General features: G+C 36.4%; 2 protein-coding genes across 3 annotated transcripts in view; one reads left to right on the top strand and one right to left on the bottom strand.

Moving 5' to 3' along the window:
• LOC134656893 (flotillin-2) overlaps positions 1-3,236 on the bottom strand; it is a 384,591-nt gene extending 381,355 nt beyond the window's left edge. Inside the window, exon 1 of one of the 2 annotated variants that reach the window (XM_063512438.1) lies at positions 3,059-3,236. In XM_063512438.1, coding sequence (XP_063368508.1) covers positions 3,059-3,107 — 49 coding nt within the window. In that variant the 5' untranslated portion in view covers positions 3,108-3,236. The remainder of the gene's footprint in view (positions 1-3,058) is intronic. The other variant, XM_063512437.1, reaches the window with a different exon arrangement.
• A 276-nt stretch (positions 3,237-3,512) lies between these two features.
• Positions 3,513-15,495, top strand: LOC134657063 (serine/threonine-protein phosphatase 4 catalytic subunit). Its single transcript, XM_063512618.1, has 7 exons — positions 3,513-3,626; positions 3,761-3,937; positions 4,640-4,792; positions 5,602-5,720; positions 6,165-6,346; positions 7,334-7,523; positions 15,181-15,495. The coding sequence occupies exons 2-7, from the start codon at positions 3,788-3,790 to the stop codon at positions 15,308-15,310; spliced, it is 924 nt and encodes a 307-aa protein (XP_063368688.1). The 5' UTR covers positions 3,513-3,626; positions 3,761-3,787; the 3' UTR covers positions 15,311-15,495.
• The last annotated feature ends 196 nt before the right edge of the window (positions 15,496-15,691 follow it).

Genomic DNA, 15,691 nt, shown 5'->3' with positions numbered 1-15,691 from the left:
ATATTCAATCGAGGTTAGATCTTTAACGGTGCCACTTCGAATAGTTTATAGGCATTCAAAAGGTATTTTAGGCCCATATAATTTATAAATATCGAAGGTAAATGCAAATTTATCTGTCTAGTAACCGCGCTACTAGTCTTGGGGAAACGAAATTATTTAATATCAATTTAAACATCAATATGCTCGTAATAAACATACTGATTTCCTTCGATTTTTATTGTGGAACGTTCTAGATTAAAATTTATAGATTGTATATACACTAGAAATATGTCAATCACAATGAAAAAATTAACTGTGATCAACTCTGGCTATTTAACGTGACACTCGAACCCACATCTTTGGATTATCGACCCAATGCATAACTAAATTTGCCAGCTATTAACTATCCGACATATACCGCGAATTTAACTAGGTATTGCAAGCATGATTAAACGTCTTTAAAAGGTATAAAAAGGGGTTAATTTTGAGATATCAATGGTTTCCACGTCCAAATGTCCGGCCGTTGGCTTCGCACGGAAGGGCGTCGGAATCGGGTTTCATTTAAACTTGGCCACTGTTCAAATTTCAAGCTTTGCTCTCTCGCAGCTCAATTTTTGGCCTTGCATCGCTTGCATGGAAGTAAGCAGCTATCTGAACCTGCAAGTTTTTGGCCCTGTTTGGAGCTCAACTTTCGGCCTCTTTTAAAACGCTTGAGCATTGGTCCTTGTCTGATCTTAGCTCCATTGCAGCTCGGCCTTTGGCGTCGCACGATTGCGCCCGCAGGAAAGCTCCAGATCTTTAACACTATGGCTTCGGTCTTTATCGGCCTTTGACCTCGCTCTGCTCTCTTGTAGCTCGGCCTCGCATAGAAGCGCGCCGCAATCAGTGCTCCAGGCGTTCGGCCGTCAGCCAAGCGTACACTTGGCGTTCGATTCTTAGCTGTACGTATGCTTACCTGCAGCTCATCCTCTGGCCTCGCATTGGGAGGCGTCGAAATCAAGTCTTCGGTGTTACATGGAGCTCGGCCTTGGGCCTCACTTTTCGACATAAATCGGTTAATGACGGAGCTCGATTTTCCGTGCACTGTCGACAAGACGTTTCTCTGGTACATTCAATCCGCAATTTTTTACTTAGCACAAAAGATAAGGGCCTCGCTAAGATCTTCCGGCCAGAACCTCGCCAAGATTAAGACCGCCTCTGATGCCGCGCGATACCGCTTATCCACAGCTTACGATATAAATCTTTTTTCGTACCATTATTCAATAAATTATCATTTAAAATAAAATTGCATTTATTTTATAACTTTCTTACAGCAAAAACATGTTTTTTCAGTAAAATTTTGGTTTGGATTCTTTTTTTCATATATCGAAGGTGTTTCAAGGCCACGCCGCCGATTCGCCGCCGCCGCCGACCAATTTTGACCGGCGCGCCGCCGCCGGCTAAATGCCTATCGGCGCTCATATCTAAATAAGAGTAAGAGAGCAACGTAAACTAGCTCAAATTGCCTGTTTGAAAAAACAGTGATCTCTACAGAACAGTTGTCAGTAGGTATCTAATTATTCCTGATAACAGCCTCTAATCTAATAGGAATTAGATAAACAACGGTTTGGCAGTGAATCACTGTAGGTATTTATAACCTAGACAATATTTGACATGTTAGGCAATGTTGAGAAAGTTTATGGTAGGTACCTACTAGGTACTTGCATTATGTGGGCCTGACGAATACGTTAGTTGTGATACTCGTGATTAAAGCAAAAAAAATTGTAACAAGATCAAACTTCGCGTCTACAATCGACTTGTAGGTAGGTAGGTAAATATAGTATGTTGTACAGAAATTTTACTTAGGGTATCCACGTGGTGTCTAAAATACGACGATAGACGTAGGTATAGTACTTATATGCTATATATGTACATATCTCGGCCACTCAATTAATTGATCCGACCTTGTCCCACACCAATGGTCTGTCGGGCGTGTCCGTCTGGGGAATCCGATGACGAAATCCCTCGTAAAATAGCGGCTTATATCTACTAGCTAGAGTCTACCTAACATTAAATCGTTACTGTTCCTAATCTTAATGCTATTAGCAGTAAGTAATGGCAGTAGTGCCAGGCGTGGCTCACTCCGCGATTTCGTCGCTTTGATACAGGTAGCTAAAAGTACATCCGTTCCGCCCCAATTTTGGGGAAAGCTATAAGCCGCGCGTGGCGCTGTCGCCACCTAGCGGCCATATCTGTGCTGATCGTAACAGACGCGTTTTGTTAGAGAGTGAGTCTTCTGTACTTAGTACATACTATTATTTATTATGTGGTGCTAATGATTAATTTGGAGAATGCAGCAGTGAAGGAAGGTAGAGTCAAAGAATCCGTCTACGCTAACTTTGCACCGACTTGGACAGAACAAAGTGAAGCAGTGTCATTATAAGTAAACGTCATATTTTCATAGAAATTTGACATTCATGATGACATTGCAACAATGTGTCACTGCAAGTGCAAAGGCCATGCAGATTTATCTTGATCCGACTCTACCGAAATAATTTATCTCGGGAATATAAAATCATTTGAGTATTTTCGCGAGATGTAAATTATGTAAGATCATGTAGGTATCAAAGTTTTGTAAATACAATTCAAAATTTATGTAAGCATAGGCAAAGTAAACACTGTGTTTACACTGCACTGATCTCTAAATTCTCTGACTGAAAAAATATCTATTAGAGGATTTAGAGGTCATTTCATTAGGTAGACATGAATACCTACATCATAACATAAGGCGTGAAGTAATACTGGAAGAGGAAAAACATTTCTAATAATATTTCCTTCGTGATTTACAAAGTTTCATAGGTATTTTTTACGATGCCTGTTGCCGGAAGAGATTTAGAAATACAATATAGCTGCTTAAAATACCATATATGTATTATTTTAACGAGAAACGGCACTGATCGTGATCATTAATAATTTTCGGTCTAGACATTATCAGTTCCCCATTCATATGCACAATACGAATCACATTAGCATGTTTAATTTCGGCACACAAGCAACTACTTCTGTCAACAAAATGCTAATGTTTATTTTTGGTACATACCTGAAACTATAAGCGCCTCATTCGGGCCGACAGTGTGGATGTTTCCCATGTTTTTTTTTATTTTCAAAAAATAAACCGAAAGCACTGACACTATTCACGCACCACAACCACCACACGATAAACAAAACACAAATACTACAATCGATACGCAGGACACAGACGCGCAAAAACAACCCTAGAAAGCGGCGCTTACACGACTGACCGATATTATTATATAGAAAAAAAATGTACATGCATAGTACACACAGACAGTGATCCTTCTGTCCTTGAAAAATGACGTCATATGATTGTGTATTTGGATAAAAACTGCGAATATTAAATTAATAATAGTAGTAAAACATTTCGAAACATATTTTTATACGAAATATGACATACAAATGGACATGTTTCACATGAAAATTTAACGTTGCAATAAAAATAATATCGTGTGTCGTGTTTCCGAACGAATTAAAAAATCGTTTATGCTTCATCTTATCTGTGGTCAGCTGTAACTGTAACGTGTTTGTAATGGCGGATTGTGATTGTTTGTAGAATTTAACGTTTTATATTGAAGAATAGTTGCTTGCTTGTAAGTAAATACATTTATTTTCACTCTTGCTAATTGCTCTACTATATGCTTCATTGTTGAAGCTTGAAGGTTCCATTTTCTTTGAGCAATTTATCAGTAATTGTACATGTACAACTTAATTTTCTTTGTTGCAGGTTTGTCCTTGCGATTTATTTACTACAATGTCTGATACTAGTGATCTCGACCGCCAAATCGAGCAGCTTAAGCGCTGCGAGATAATAATGGAAGCCGAGGTTAAAGCCCTTTGCGCAAAGGCGCGCGAAATCCTAGTAGAAGAAAGCAACGTCCAGCGAGTGGATTCCCCTGTAACAGTATGTACCACATTTGCTGTTCTCTTTTCCTTATTATCAATCACAACATTTTTTTAAACATAAAAGTATATGAACCGAGCACTATCATACGTAGGTAATACTCTATTCCAATCATAAAATCGACACCATGTTAAGTAAGCTAGTACTTTGTTGCGGATTTAAAAAACATTGTATTACATTCCTTGTATCTACTCTGCATATTTATTAACCAGGAATAATTTAATGCCCAAGTCATTCTTTACTTAGAAGTACCTACCAGAAGTACCAGGTGTTTGATGACATGATGACAAATCACTACAATTCCGTCATAGGGGCTATATATCGTCATGAGCGTATATTTCTTTGATTTTCAATTTTAGGAAAAAAAACATTGCTTTTGATTGCTGAAACTCGCTGCTTTGTCGATGAAATTATCAATTTTGTTAGTTGTTCGAGAAAAACGTTAGTAGACGGAATAGTCCCTATGACGTTGATGGAATTAGCCACATTACAGTTTATGTCAGGTTATTACAGCATATATCAGGTATCTGGTACTAGAATATTTGTAGTTTTGCGCATTTAAACATAACTTTATATTACTTGCTTTTTGGAAGGTTTTGGTACAATCCATCTTCAAAGTATGCACTTTCCTATACAGGTAATGTGGCAACAAGGGTTCATGTTGGGGCTCACATTGTATGTATGTTTTTTTTTTTATTACAGGTGTGTGGAGACATTCATGGTCAGTTTTATGACCTGAAAGAATTATTTAAAGTAGGAGGAGATGTTCCAGAGACCAATTATCTTTTTATGGGGGACTTTGTGGACAGAGGGTTTTACTCTGTTGAAACTTTCTTACTATTACTAGCACTGAAGGTAACAACTTATATTTTGTAGTATAACTACTATAACTGTGTAGTTTTTATGCATTTAAGTGCATTGAGGTTGAATAATGTTAGTTACTGTACTGGTAAAAACTGGTGAAAATCGCAAGTATTTTACTCTTACAGACTTATACCTATATCTATCAATACCAAGGCACCTAAGTTTTGCTACATGTAATATTTAATAGGCAGTTTTAATATACAACTAAATCAACAGATGAGCTCCCTTTCCACTGATATTGAACATAACATTATGTTAAAGACAAACAGGCACTCAGCTATCATAATAGAGAAGTATAATTTCAAATCAATTATCTATCATAGTTAAATAAATAAATAAATATTAAATAAATAAATATTATAGGACATTGTTACACAAATTGGGTAAGCTCAAGAAAGCTTGTGTTGTGGGTACTCAGACAACGATATATATAATATACAAATACTTAAATACATAGAAAACAACCATGACTCAGGAACAAATATAGCACAGGCTCATCACACAAATAAATGCCCTTACTGGGATTCGAACCCAGGACCGTGGCTTCACAGGCAGGGTCACTACCCACTAGGCTTGGTCGCTACTAAAACTAGTGCCCACGCCAATTACTGGGATTAGTTGCCAAGCGGACCCCAGGCTCCCATGAGCCGTGGCAAAATGCTGGGACAACGCGAGGAAGACAGGAGATGATGAGTTATGTTGGTCGCTATGAAACTATACTTTTGAAATTTTTAAGATAGCAGCATGCATAAACTTTGTAAGCAATATTTTATTTTATATATTTTTTTTTTTATGTGTAGGTGAGATATCCTGACCGCATCACACTTATCAGAGGGAACCATGAGTCCAGACAGATCACACAGGTGTATGGGTTCTATGATGAATGTTTGCGGAAATATGGATCTATTACAGTTTGGAGGTAACCAGTTTTATTGTTGTTACCAAAATCTCAGTTTTGGTTTCAGTAACAGTTTTTCTTTATAAACTTTCACGATTTTCACACATTGTTAATTAGGAACGAGACTTAATCGCCTACACTTAAACTTTAAAATTACCTCTGACGTGTCGAGGACGGCATTGTCCCCCTCATGGAGAAATTCTGGCTAAAGTTGACATCCACATCTTAGATCCGCACAAGTTTTTTAAACAACCCGCACTTGGTCTTGTTTATAAGCTAACAATCAGAGCCATAACAAAAATTGAACCTTAACTGGGTCCACATCAATTTATGTACAGTTTGGTTCAATTTTCTACCAAGTAAAGTTAATCAATTTAACTTAAAAAGAAACCAGTCAATTCCATTTCAGTTCAAAGACAATAATACCATATTTTATATAGCAACTACAATGATTATAAATTTCAGGTACTGCACAGAGATATTCGACTACCTATCACTCTCGGCCATCATAGACGGGCGGATATTCTGCGTGCACGGCGGGCTTAGTCCGTCCATTCAGACGCTGGACCAGATCCGCACCATCGACCGCAAGCAGGAGGTGCCGCACGACGGACCTATGTGCGACCTGCTGTGGAGCGACCCTGAAGGTAATACTGCGGCTTTATACTGTAACTAGCGACCCGCCCCGGCTTCGCACGGGTTAACAAATTATACATAAACCTTCCTCTTGAATCACTCTATCTGTTAAAAAAAAACCGCATCAAAATTGGTTGCGTAGTTTTAAAGATCTAAGTGTACATAGGGACAGACAGCGGGAAGCAACTGTATTTTATACTATCTAATACCTTTAAACGAGCAATTCTTACATATTTATTTATATATATATATATACATATAAACGGCTCTAACGATTTCGATGAAATTTGGTATATGGGGGTTTTCGGGGGCGAAAAATCGATCTAGCTAGGTCTTATCTCTTGGAAAACGCTAATTTTTGAGATTTTATATGTTTTCCGAGCAAAGCTCGGTCTCCCAGATATTGTACTGTAATACATGGTAGATAGATGGTAATGATTGTTGTTCTTAACTCTTATCAAGACAGAGTGTGATGTGTTTCATTATTTTCAATGAGTATGATTTTATTATTATTTTTGAATTACCAGGCTGATAAGGCTTAATTTCTTCTAGTGCTCAATGGTTCCAGTTTCACTTTAGCTTTCCATTCGTCTCTACAGAGATCGACCCTTTTCAATAAAGTTTATATTTATAGTTGAGCTCGGCTTTCGCCTTCAGGTGGCATAGTGAAAAAAGTTCACCTGATATGAGCTAAATCTACCAAAGTAAGGTGCTTAGCAACCCTTGTACAAATAGTTACTTCTCTACACAGCAGTGGCGGCGCGTCCATAAAAGCCGATTCCCACCGGCTTGCCTGTTTTTGGACGTTTGAGCAGAGTTGTAAAAGAAATATTTAAGCCAAATTAGCCCAGACTTGCCTATGAATATGTTTGACGCGCCGCCACTGCTACACAGACTGGCTAAATTTTGCTCAAGTGTTTATCTTAAAATTATACTTTAAGATTACGGTAAAATTCAAGTGTGTCGGCAATAAATTGATAACTGTGTAAACATTCCAGACACACAAGGCTGGGGCGTGTCGCCTCGCGGCGCAGGCTACCTGTTCGGGTCGGACGTGGTGGCGCAGTTCAACGTGTCCAACGACATCGACATGATCTGCCGCGCGCACCAGCTCGTCATGGAAGGCTACAAGTGGCACTTCAACGAGACCGTGCTCACCGTGTGGTCGGCGCCCAACTACTGCTACAGGTCAGTTTGTTTCTTTGAAACTATGCTACAATTTTTTTTCTTTAGTGTATGCAGTAGCGGATTTACTATTTGAAAAAACCCGACAACTCAAGATAGATCGTCTTGGCGCCGAAGGATAAGGACGACCCCACCTAATGTGGGATAAGGCAAAGGAAAAGAAGAAGAGATGCAGTAGCGGAATTGCCCTAAGGCCCAGTAAACCTCGGGTGGCAAGGCATTAGGAGCGGCCGTGTATACTATTAGACAGGTGGAAATCGGCCTGTTTTGAGAAAAGTCGTCGACATCTCTTCTAAATACCTAAAACTGGTATGGATGTGTTCCTCGTGATCTCTAGAATACGAAATGACCGGTTTTAGTTTATGGAGTGGGGGACGGGTCGAAAAAAAGGGGGGCAAAGATGGCGGCCGACCATTATTGATATTTGTTCACATCTTGAGTCCTATGGGACCGATCGGTTCGTGTGAGGTGTCGTTTGAAAGAGTATTAAACGTGCTATTATTGTTTCATAATAACCGTAGTCATAACTGTAGTCGTTTACAAAATATTTTAAAATATTTGATTTTATACCGTGCATGGATGGCATAAGTACTGATTAAATATGCGCCTAACTCAATAAATTACAACAATACCGCAATTATTTTATTACAAAATATACGAGACATTTCATTAGCTTACCAAAAACATAAGTTTTATTGGCGTATGATATTATATAACCAATTAATAACGAATTTTGTTCAGCATGGGTCACTACGCACCGTCACGTAAATGGCGGGCGACCGACGTAAACTTTTCATTATTTCTCGGGTTCTATTTTATTGATCAATTGCTGATAGGTACCATTTGAAAGGTTATTAAACGTACAATAAATGGTTTCTAATAGCCGTAGTCATAACTTTAGTAATTTACAAAATATTTTAAAATATTTGATTTTTTTACCGTGCATGGATGGCATAAGTACTGATAAAATATGCGTCTAACTCAATAAATTATAACTTTACTCCAATAATATTCTTACAAAATGTACGTGAAATTTCATTAGCTTTCCAAAAATATAAGTTTTATTGGTGTATGATATTATATAACCAAGTAATTACGAATTTTGTTCAGCATGGGTCACTAAGCGCCGCCACGTAAATGGCAGGCGATCGGCGTCAACTTTTCATTATTTCTCGGGTTTTATTTTATTGATCAGTTCGTGATAGATACCATTTGAAAGAATATTAAACGTACTATAATTGGTTTTCAATAACTGTAGTCATAACTTTAGTCATTTTCAAAATAATTGAAAACATGATTTTTTACCGTGCATGCACATAAGTACTGCTAAAACATGGTTCTAACTTAATAAATTATAACTTTATCGCAATTAATGTATTTACAAAATATACGAGACATTTCATTAGCTTTCCAAAAACATAAGATTTATTGGTGTAAGATATTATATAACCAAGTAATAATGAATTTTGTTCAGCATGGGTCACTGCGCACCGTCATATAAATCCCAACAAACAATTAGGCGACACTTAGCACCTATTTTCTTACCTAAAGACAGCCTGGCTCTAGAATAGCTACATCTATAGTCTTAGTTTACAGTTTACAGGCTCTGGTGAGATAAAAGTGTTTAAAAGGTTCATCTAAAGATTTAAGATCTACAGTAGCTGTTTTTGGCGCTATATTGCATGTTAAGCTGCTAGTATTATAGCTTATAGCTCATAGTGAATTGAACAACCTTAACATCTATATGAGTAATAATCTGCAATTTGCACTTAAGGTTCTAAACGTGTGATAAAGTCTTCTACTTATATCGCAATCGCTACTTAACTCTCTTGTATGACTTACAGTCGAACAGAGAAGTTATGAGTCGCTATTATAGATCTAAGATCATGTAGTTACAGACGAGCGTTATTTAAATACCGTAGTACATCTTATAACTGTCAATAGAGTCATACTTACAAGCTAAAACTACAATGCCAAACGCCAATGAATCAATAGGTAAGCAAAAACTATAAATTAGACCGTAAAATAAAATAGTAAATAAATATAATATAGATAGTTTACTCAATATTGACCTTATCTTACTATTACTATACTTAAAACCGGACTTCACGGATAGTTATTATGTGGACATACGCTGCTACTCAAATAGTAGTCACTTATTTTGCATCCTGGAGCGTGCGGCGACAAATATCTCTTTAACGCCACAAGCCTCAGATCTCACTAAAAAGGTGATTTTAAATTATTAACTACGGAGTGGGTTTGAAAACGTTTAACGTGTAGACGAGTGAGTCAAATAACAACACAGATATTAAGTACTTCATATGCAGTGGTTTTGCAATCATGAAAGCTACGAACTTAACGATGTTATGAACCTAGAACTGGGCTTTTGTCAAAAGAGTCAAAATATACTTAAGTTTCCTGTGATAAAAAAACAAAACAAACAAACCATCATTTATATCGATATTTTATCATTTTGGATACCTACATTATAAAATGTACTGTCATACAATAATAGAATGTTGCTGGTCTACCAGGCGCTCGCCGCGCCGTGTGTTTGCTTGCTTGGCGAAATTGGTCCTGGCATACCTACATATATGTTTATAGTTGTACGGTAACTAAACAATATTTTTGGAAAGTTAATAAATAGTTTGCTGATTTTACTCTAAAAATTTCACGCTATATTTACTACATTATCTCTTTCTCAAATTATTTCAGTCACTAAGCAAACTTCTAAGGTAAAAATTAAACATTTTCTTTAATATTTTTAAAATGGTTATTTTGGGCCTCAGATTTCAAACAATCGAGTATTCACAGAACATTTAATATGCTTGCAAATGGTATCCATCATGTATCAGAAAAATAGAACCCGAAATATAATGAAAACTCAACGATGGCCGGGCTCCATTTAAGTGACGTTGCACAGTACCCATGCTGAACAAAATTCATGATTACTTAGTTATACAACATTATAAAGCAATAAAACTTATATTTTTGGATAGCTCATAAAATTTTCCGTATATTTTGAAAATATTTATTGCGGTAATGTTATAATCTATTGAGTTAGAAGCATGTTTTACCAGTACTTATGTCCATGCATGTAGTGTGCACGCACACTCTCTCACATGTACCCTATATATATACCCTAGCATAAGTATCATAGATCAGAATAAACCTATACTCCAGAGATAGTGTTTGTCTTTACGTCCCACACCACATGGCGATCCTGCCAGTGCGGCCTTGCGCTGCACTGGCGGCGCGCCGCGCCAGTCAGAGGACGAACAACAAGAAAACGAAGAATACAAATTAAATCAACAATATTTACAAGGACATTACATTTGATTTCAATCATATTGACAGTTATAGATACTGCACAGTGTGGACAGTTTTGAAAGTTAAACTAGTGCATAAATTAAAGTGTTATAACAATTTAAAAAAAAAAAAACCTATCGGACTATTGGAACAGTTGATAAGTAGTGATCCGAACTTATAGTGATTTAACGGAACTCTGTTACAAAATTAACGGAAAAAAAAAAAGTTCGACCTCGCGTTCGACTAAGTAAATATACAGTAATAAAAACAGTGGAAAAAATAAAGTGCGTATGAATATTTCTCGGGCAGTGAAGTAAACAAAATAATTTAAAGAAAAATAAGGTGTGACTGTAAACGAGACATAAATAAGAATTACCTTAATAAAAATTAAAAATAAAATTGAGACTTGTAATTTTTGTGATGTTGGTTGCTGCTGGGCGTTGCTCGTGTCGGTGGATAAGGGCGTGGTCTGCAGCTACGGGTGCCCTAAGCCAAGGCACGAAGTCCAGCGTATCACAGTGGTAGTAAAAAAGTGAAAAACAGACATAATAATAATTGAAGTGACTTCTATTTTTAAAGTTTTTAATCGTACATTTTTAAGGCATTCATTAACTAATTATTTTATAAGTGTATGAACTATTGATAACATTTCATTTATGATAATGCCGCTAGATGACGAAACACAATATGGATAAAAGGGCGGTCATTATATAACGATTAACGAGAATAATAATTAATTTTCAGTCTTAAGTGTATTTTGGTGCTAATTTTTTTTTCCTATAATTATTATTTTTCCTTGCCTCAATTTGCTTTCCGGTGATCATTCATATTTTTTTCAAATTTGCTTAAGTATTATGACACAATTACTTCATCCTTCTCCAATACCTATAGCCCACATGACGGCGGCGCGTGTACTCCATATATGGAATGGCACGTGAAGTCTGTCATTTCATCTCAAATTTCATAGTCTTCCTGCAGTGTTTTAGATCTTTTGAATTCAATGTAATTTATATATCATACCTCACAAAACTTAACACATTAATGCAAAAATATACCTCCATACCTCCTTTTAACCATATATCATATTATTATTATACTAGATTAGTGATGTTTTATTAATTAAGGATTATTTTGATTTTAAGACAATTTCTTTTTTGTAATTTAATGTGTTTGGAGTTGACATATAATATGGACTTGACGGATTTAAGATCAAAGTGAAATTAAATAATGACAATATTGATAAATGACGATAAATGAATCGGGTGGTAAAAAAAAGTATTAAATAAAACAGGATTGTGATCGTTTATGAAAAGTTTTATTAGTTGGTATAGGTATGCTTAGGATTGTTTTAAAGCTGGATTTTTATGGCTTGTGGTTTAGAAATGTTTGGGATTGGAAGTTTATGTAAAGAAATAGGATGGAATAGTTTTGAGAGGTATAGTTTGATATGTGTAGATGGAATTGGTTTTTATTTAAGTAGTGCTTGGGAAGGCTGATATATATAAGTTTTTCAAAGAACGATTAGCCTGATCAACTAAGAGTTGTTGAAATTCTTACATGTTGAAGCTTTCATGGTGTTGCGTTATATGGTTGGTTTTTGAATGTTTTGTGTATGAGAGGGAAATATGAAGTAAAATATATAAGTATATAAATTGAACATGCCTATCGCATCTTCGGTGGCCCGAGAGGCGGCCTTGAGCGATACGGTATAGCGAGGGTACGCCAGGATACAAGGCAGGCACGGAATCCTTGGCGTCTGACCATGATTCGATCGAGCATCAATCGTGGAGACTCCTTGGACACATGGAAGGTTTTATGTATGGACGTGTTAAAAGAACTGCCTGAGTGTATAAATAACGAAATAATAGGTGTGCGCGCGTAATAAATAAATTCCTTGTATCCTGAGCAAATAAATAAATAAATGTGTATTAAGGTCGGCCGGCCACAAAATAAATGCGTTGTGTACCCTTGCCGCAAGTGAAGCACACAGGATACACACTTTGAGTTAAAATAATATAATAAATAAAGTGAAATTTAACACTAATGACGTCTTAAAAACGGAATACTTAATAAACTACTTGCAAGTATGTAACAACAATTATGGATTTGAGAATATGATGTATTGATGTATTAAAATATGATAAATACCGAATGTAAAGTAAAGGTACCTACCTAGGATTGACTAATTAGACACATGTATTGTGTCCTAAATGGACAAGAACTGTTTTTTATAATAGTGATAATGTTTGAATAATGTGATTTCTTTTTTATTGTGTTTTTTTTTATAAATCTTTGTGTTTTTATTTTTCTTATGACTAGTATATAACTGTGTAATGTACCTACTTTGTAATTTCGTTTCGTCATCGAAGCGTGCTGAAATTGTGTTTATTATCTTTGTTTTTTTTTTGCAATTGTCATATGTTAATTATATCTGCTTTGTTTTACGACTAAGGTTTTTCTTTTTGCAATTTTTTTTTTCAAATCTATAACCTTAAACGATAAAAGGGTTACATTGATATTTCGTAGATTTTAATTCAATATTTTTATTTGCATAATTTTTTTGTTATAAATTTTAAAACTGTGTAACTGTGTCCTATTTACTCTTATTAACACTTACTAAATATATGAACAAAAAAAAAAAGATTATTATATATTTAAACTTATAATCTTTTTTTTTTCCTTTGGAATGGAGGTGTAGTGTGCACGCACACTCTCTCACATGTACCCTATATATATACCCTAGCATAAGTATCATAGATCAGAATAAACCTATACTCCAGAGATAGTGTTTGTCTTTACGTCCCACACCACATGCACGGTAAAAATCATATATTTTCAATTATTTTGTAAATGACTACAGTTATGACTACGGTTATTAGAAACCAATTATTGTACATTTAACATTCTTTCTAATGGTATCCATCACCAATTGATCAGTAAAATAGAACCCGAGAAACAATGAACAGTTGAGGTCGGTCGCCCGCCATTTACGTGACGGTGCGTAGTGACCCATGCTGAACAAAATTCATCATTACATGGTTATATAATACCATACACCAATAAACCTTATGTTTTTAGAAAGCTAATGAAATTTCTCGTATATTTTGTAATAACATTAATTGCGGTAAAGTTATAATTTATTGAGTTAGACGCATGTTTTGTCAGTACTTATGCCATCCATGCACGGTAAAAAATCATATATTTTAAAATATTTTCTAAACGACTACAGTTATGACTACAGTTATTATGAAGCAATAATAGCACGTTTAATACTCTTTCAAACGACACCTGAAACGAACCGATCGGTCCCATAGGACTCAAGATGTGAACAAATATCAATGCTGGTCGGCCGCCCACATTCCCCCCCTTTTTATCGACACGTCCCCCTCTCCATAAACTAAAACCGGTCAATTCGTATTCTAGAGACCACGAGGAACACATCCATACCAGTTTTAGGTATTTAGAAGAGATGTCTACGAAAATCGTGAAGGAGACGACTTGTATTTAATTTAACTCCAGACTATATATGATGCGTGCTGAGAAAGGGGCGGCTAGTAGTTACAGGGTCTGGGGCCTAGGGCGGCTAAGACTGCAAATCCGCCACTGAGTGTACGATTATGATATATATTTCTGTTTATAATTTATATTGTATAGTAATTAAAAAAAAAACATCAAATTTTTTTTTCATAAAATAATTTGATTTGTTCCCTAGTTGAACAGAAATTCACACAGGAATTTGCTTATATTTTTTGTCGCTGTTGTAAATTACCAGACTGCAGTTGTCATCTGTTCGAACCTGTTTCGAACATTCTGTAGGTTTTACCCCGAAGATGCCAAGATGCCGCACGATGCTCATCATCTGGTTATATCTGCATGACAATTGTTATATCTGCATGACAATTGTTTTGGCTGCATATGCCGACACTTAGTTTCAAACTTGATTTTCAACTGCTTTCCTATTTAAACAAGTCCCTGCCTCCCTCTTCTGAGACTAATCATTTTTTTTTTAACTAAATAATCATTTATTTACAAACAAGATATATACAGTGTATTACTAAAAGAAATGTGACGTCCCACGGGTAAAGGTACCTTATGGCCGTTGGCGCTTACGCTATTATTAACGCCGCTCCGCCGCCGCGCGCTATTATTATTGCGGCGCTATGCGACGTAAGCGCCAAGTGCCATAAGGTACCTTTTGCCGTGGAACGTCACAAATTAAAAACTAGCTTAAATCTAAAATAGGCCCTTGAGGCATTGTACCAAGGATGCTGGCGACATTTCCTCGCTGTATCGCAATGCTGATACGTTGTGCGAGGTAGCTTATCATTTATTTTATGTTTGTTTTGCTCAGGTGCGGAAACGTAGCTGCTATATTAGAATTGAACGAAAATCTTCAGCGAGAGTTCACAATATTCGAAGCGGCGCCGCAAGAGTCCCGGGGCGTGCCGTCCAAGAAGCCCCAGGCCGACTACTTCTTATAATGTCGCTTACGATAGAAAATGAAACGACTCGGTCTAGTATTACAGTTTTATTGTAGTGACAAACATTTAATGTGGACATAATTTAATTGTGATTTTAAGACTGGTAAGTGTAGCAAAGCAGAAAACCAAGGAACAGGACACTAGTTGAGTACGGCAGACCAGTCCTTACGGCCACCCCACACTAGCGTCTTGGGTGTCGGCGTCTAATCAGCGCTATGGAAAATGACGTCGCTGTTCAGTTGCCCCAACGTTGTGTCGAGCAGCAGCCATAGAATTAATTAGACTGCGACACTCGAGTGACGCTAGTGTGGAGTGGCTCTTAGTGTCATTATGTTTATTTGTATTTATCCATTATCCAATTCAAAATGTACAATTCACGTT

Source organism: Cydia amplana, chromosome 19 (genome assembly GCF_948474715.1).
Source record: "Cydia amplana chromosome 19, ilCydAmpl1.1, whole genome shotgun sequence".
NCBI lineage: Eukaryota > Metazoa > Arthropoda > Insecta > Lepidoptera > Tortricidae > Cydia > Cydia amplana.
Note: the sequence above shows the minus strand (reverse complement) of the source record. Positions and strands in the feature narration are given on the sequence as shown.

What these genes read in the sequence shown, in the direction of transcription:
- LOC134657063 (XM_063512618.1), top strand. Translation starts at nt 3,788, where the DNA reads ATGTCTGATACTAGTGATCTCGACCGCCAAATCGAGCAGCTTAAGCGC. An exon ending in GAGTGGATTCCCCTGTAACA is followed by an intron (nt 3,938 to 4,639) that starts GTATGTACCACA and finishes TTTTTATTACAG; the next exon opens with GTGTGTGGAGACATTCATGG. An exon ending in GCTGTGGAGCGACCCTGAAG is followed by an intron (nt 6,347 to 7,333) that starts GTAATACTGCGG and finishes TAAACATTCCAG; the next exon opens with ACACACAAGGCTGGGGCGTG.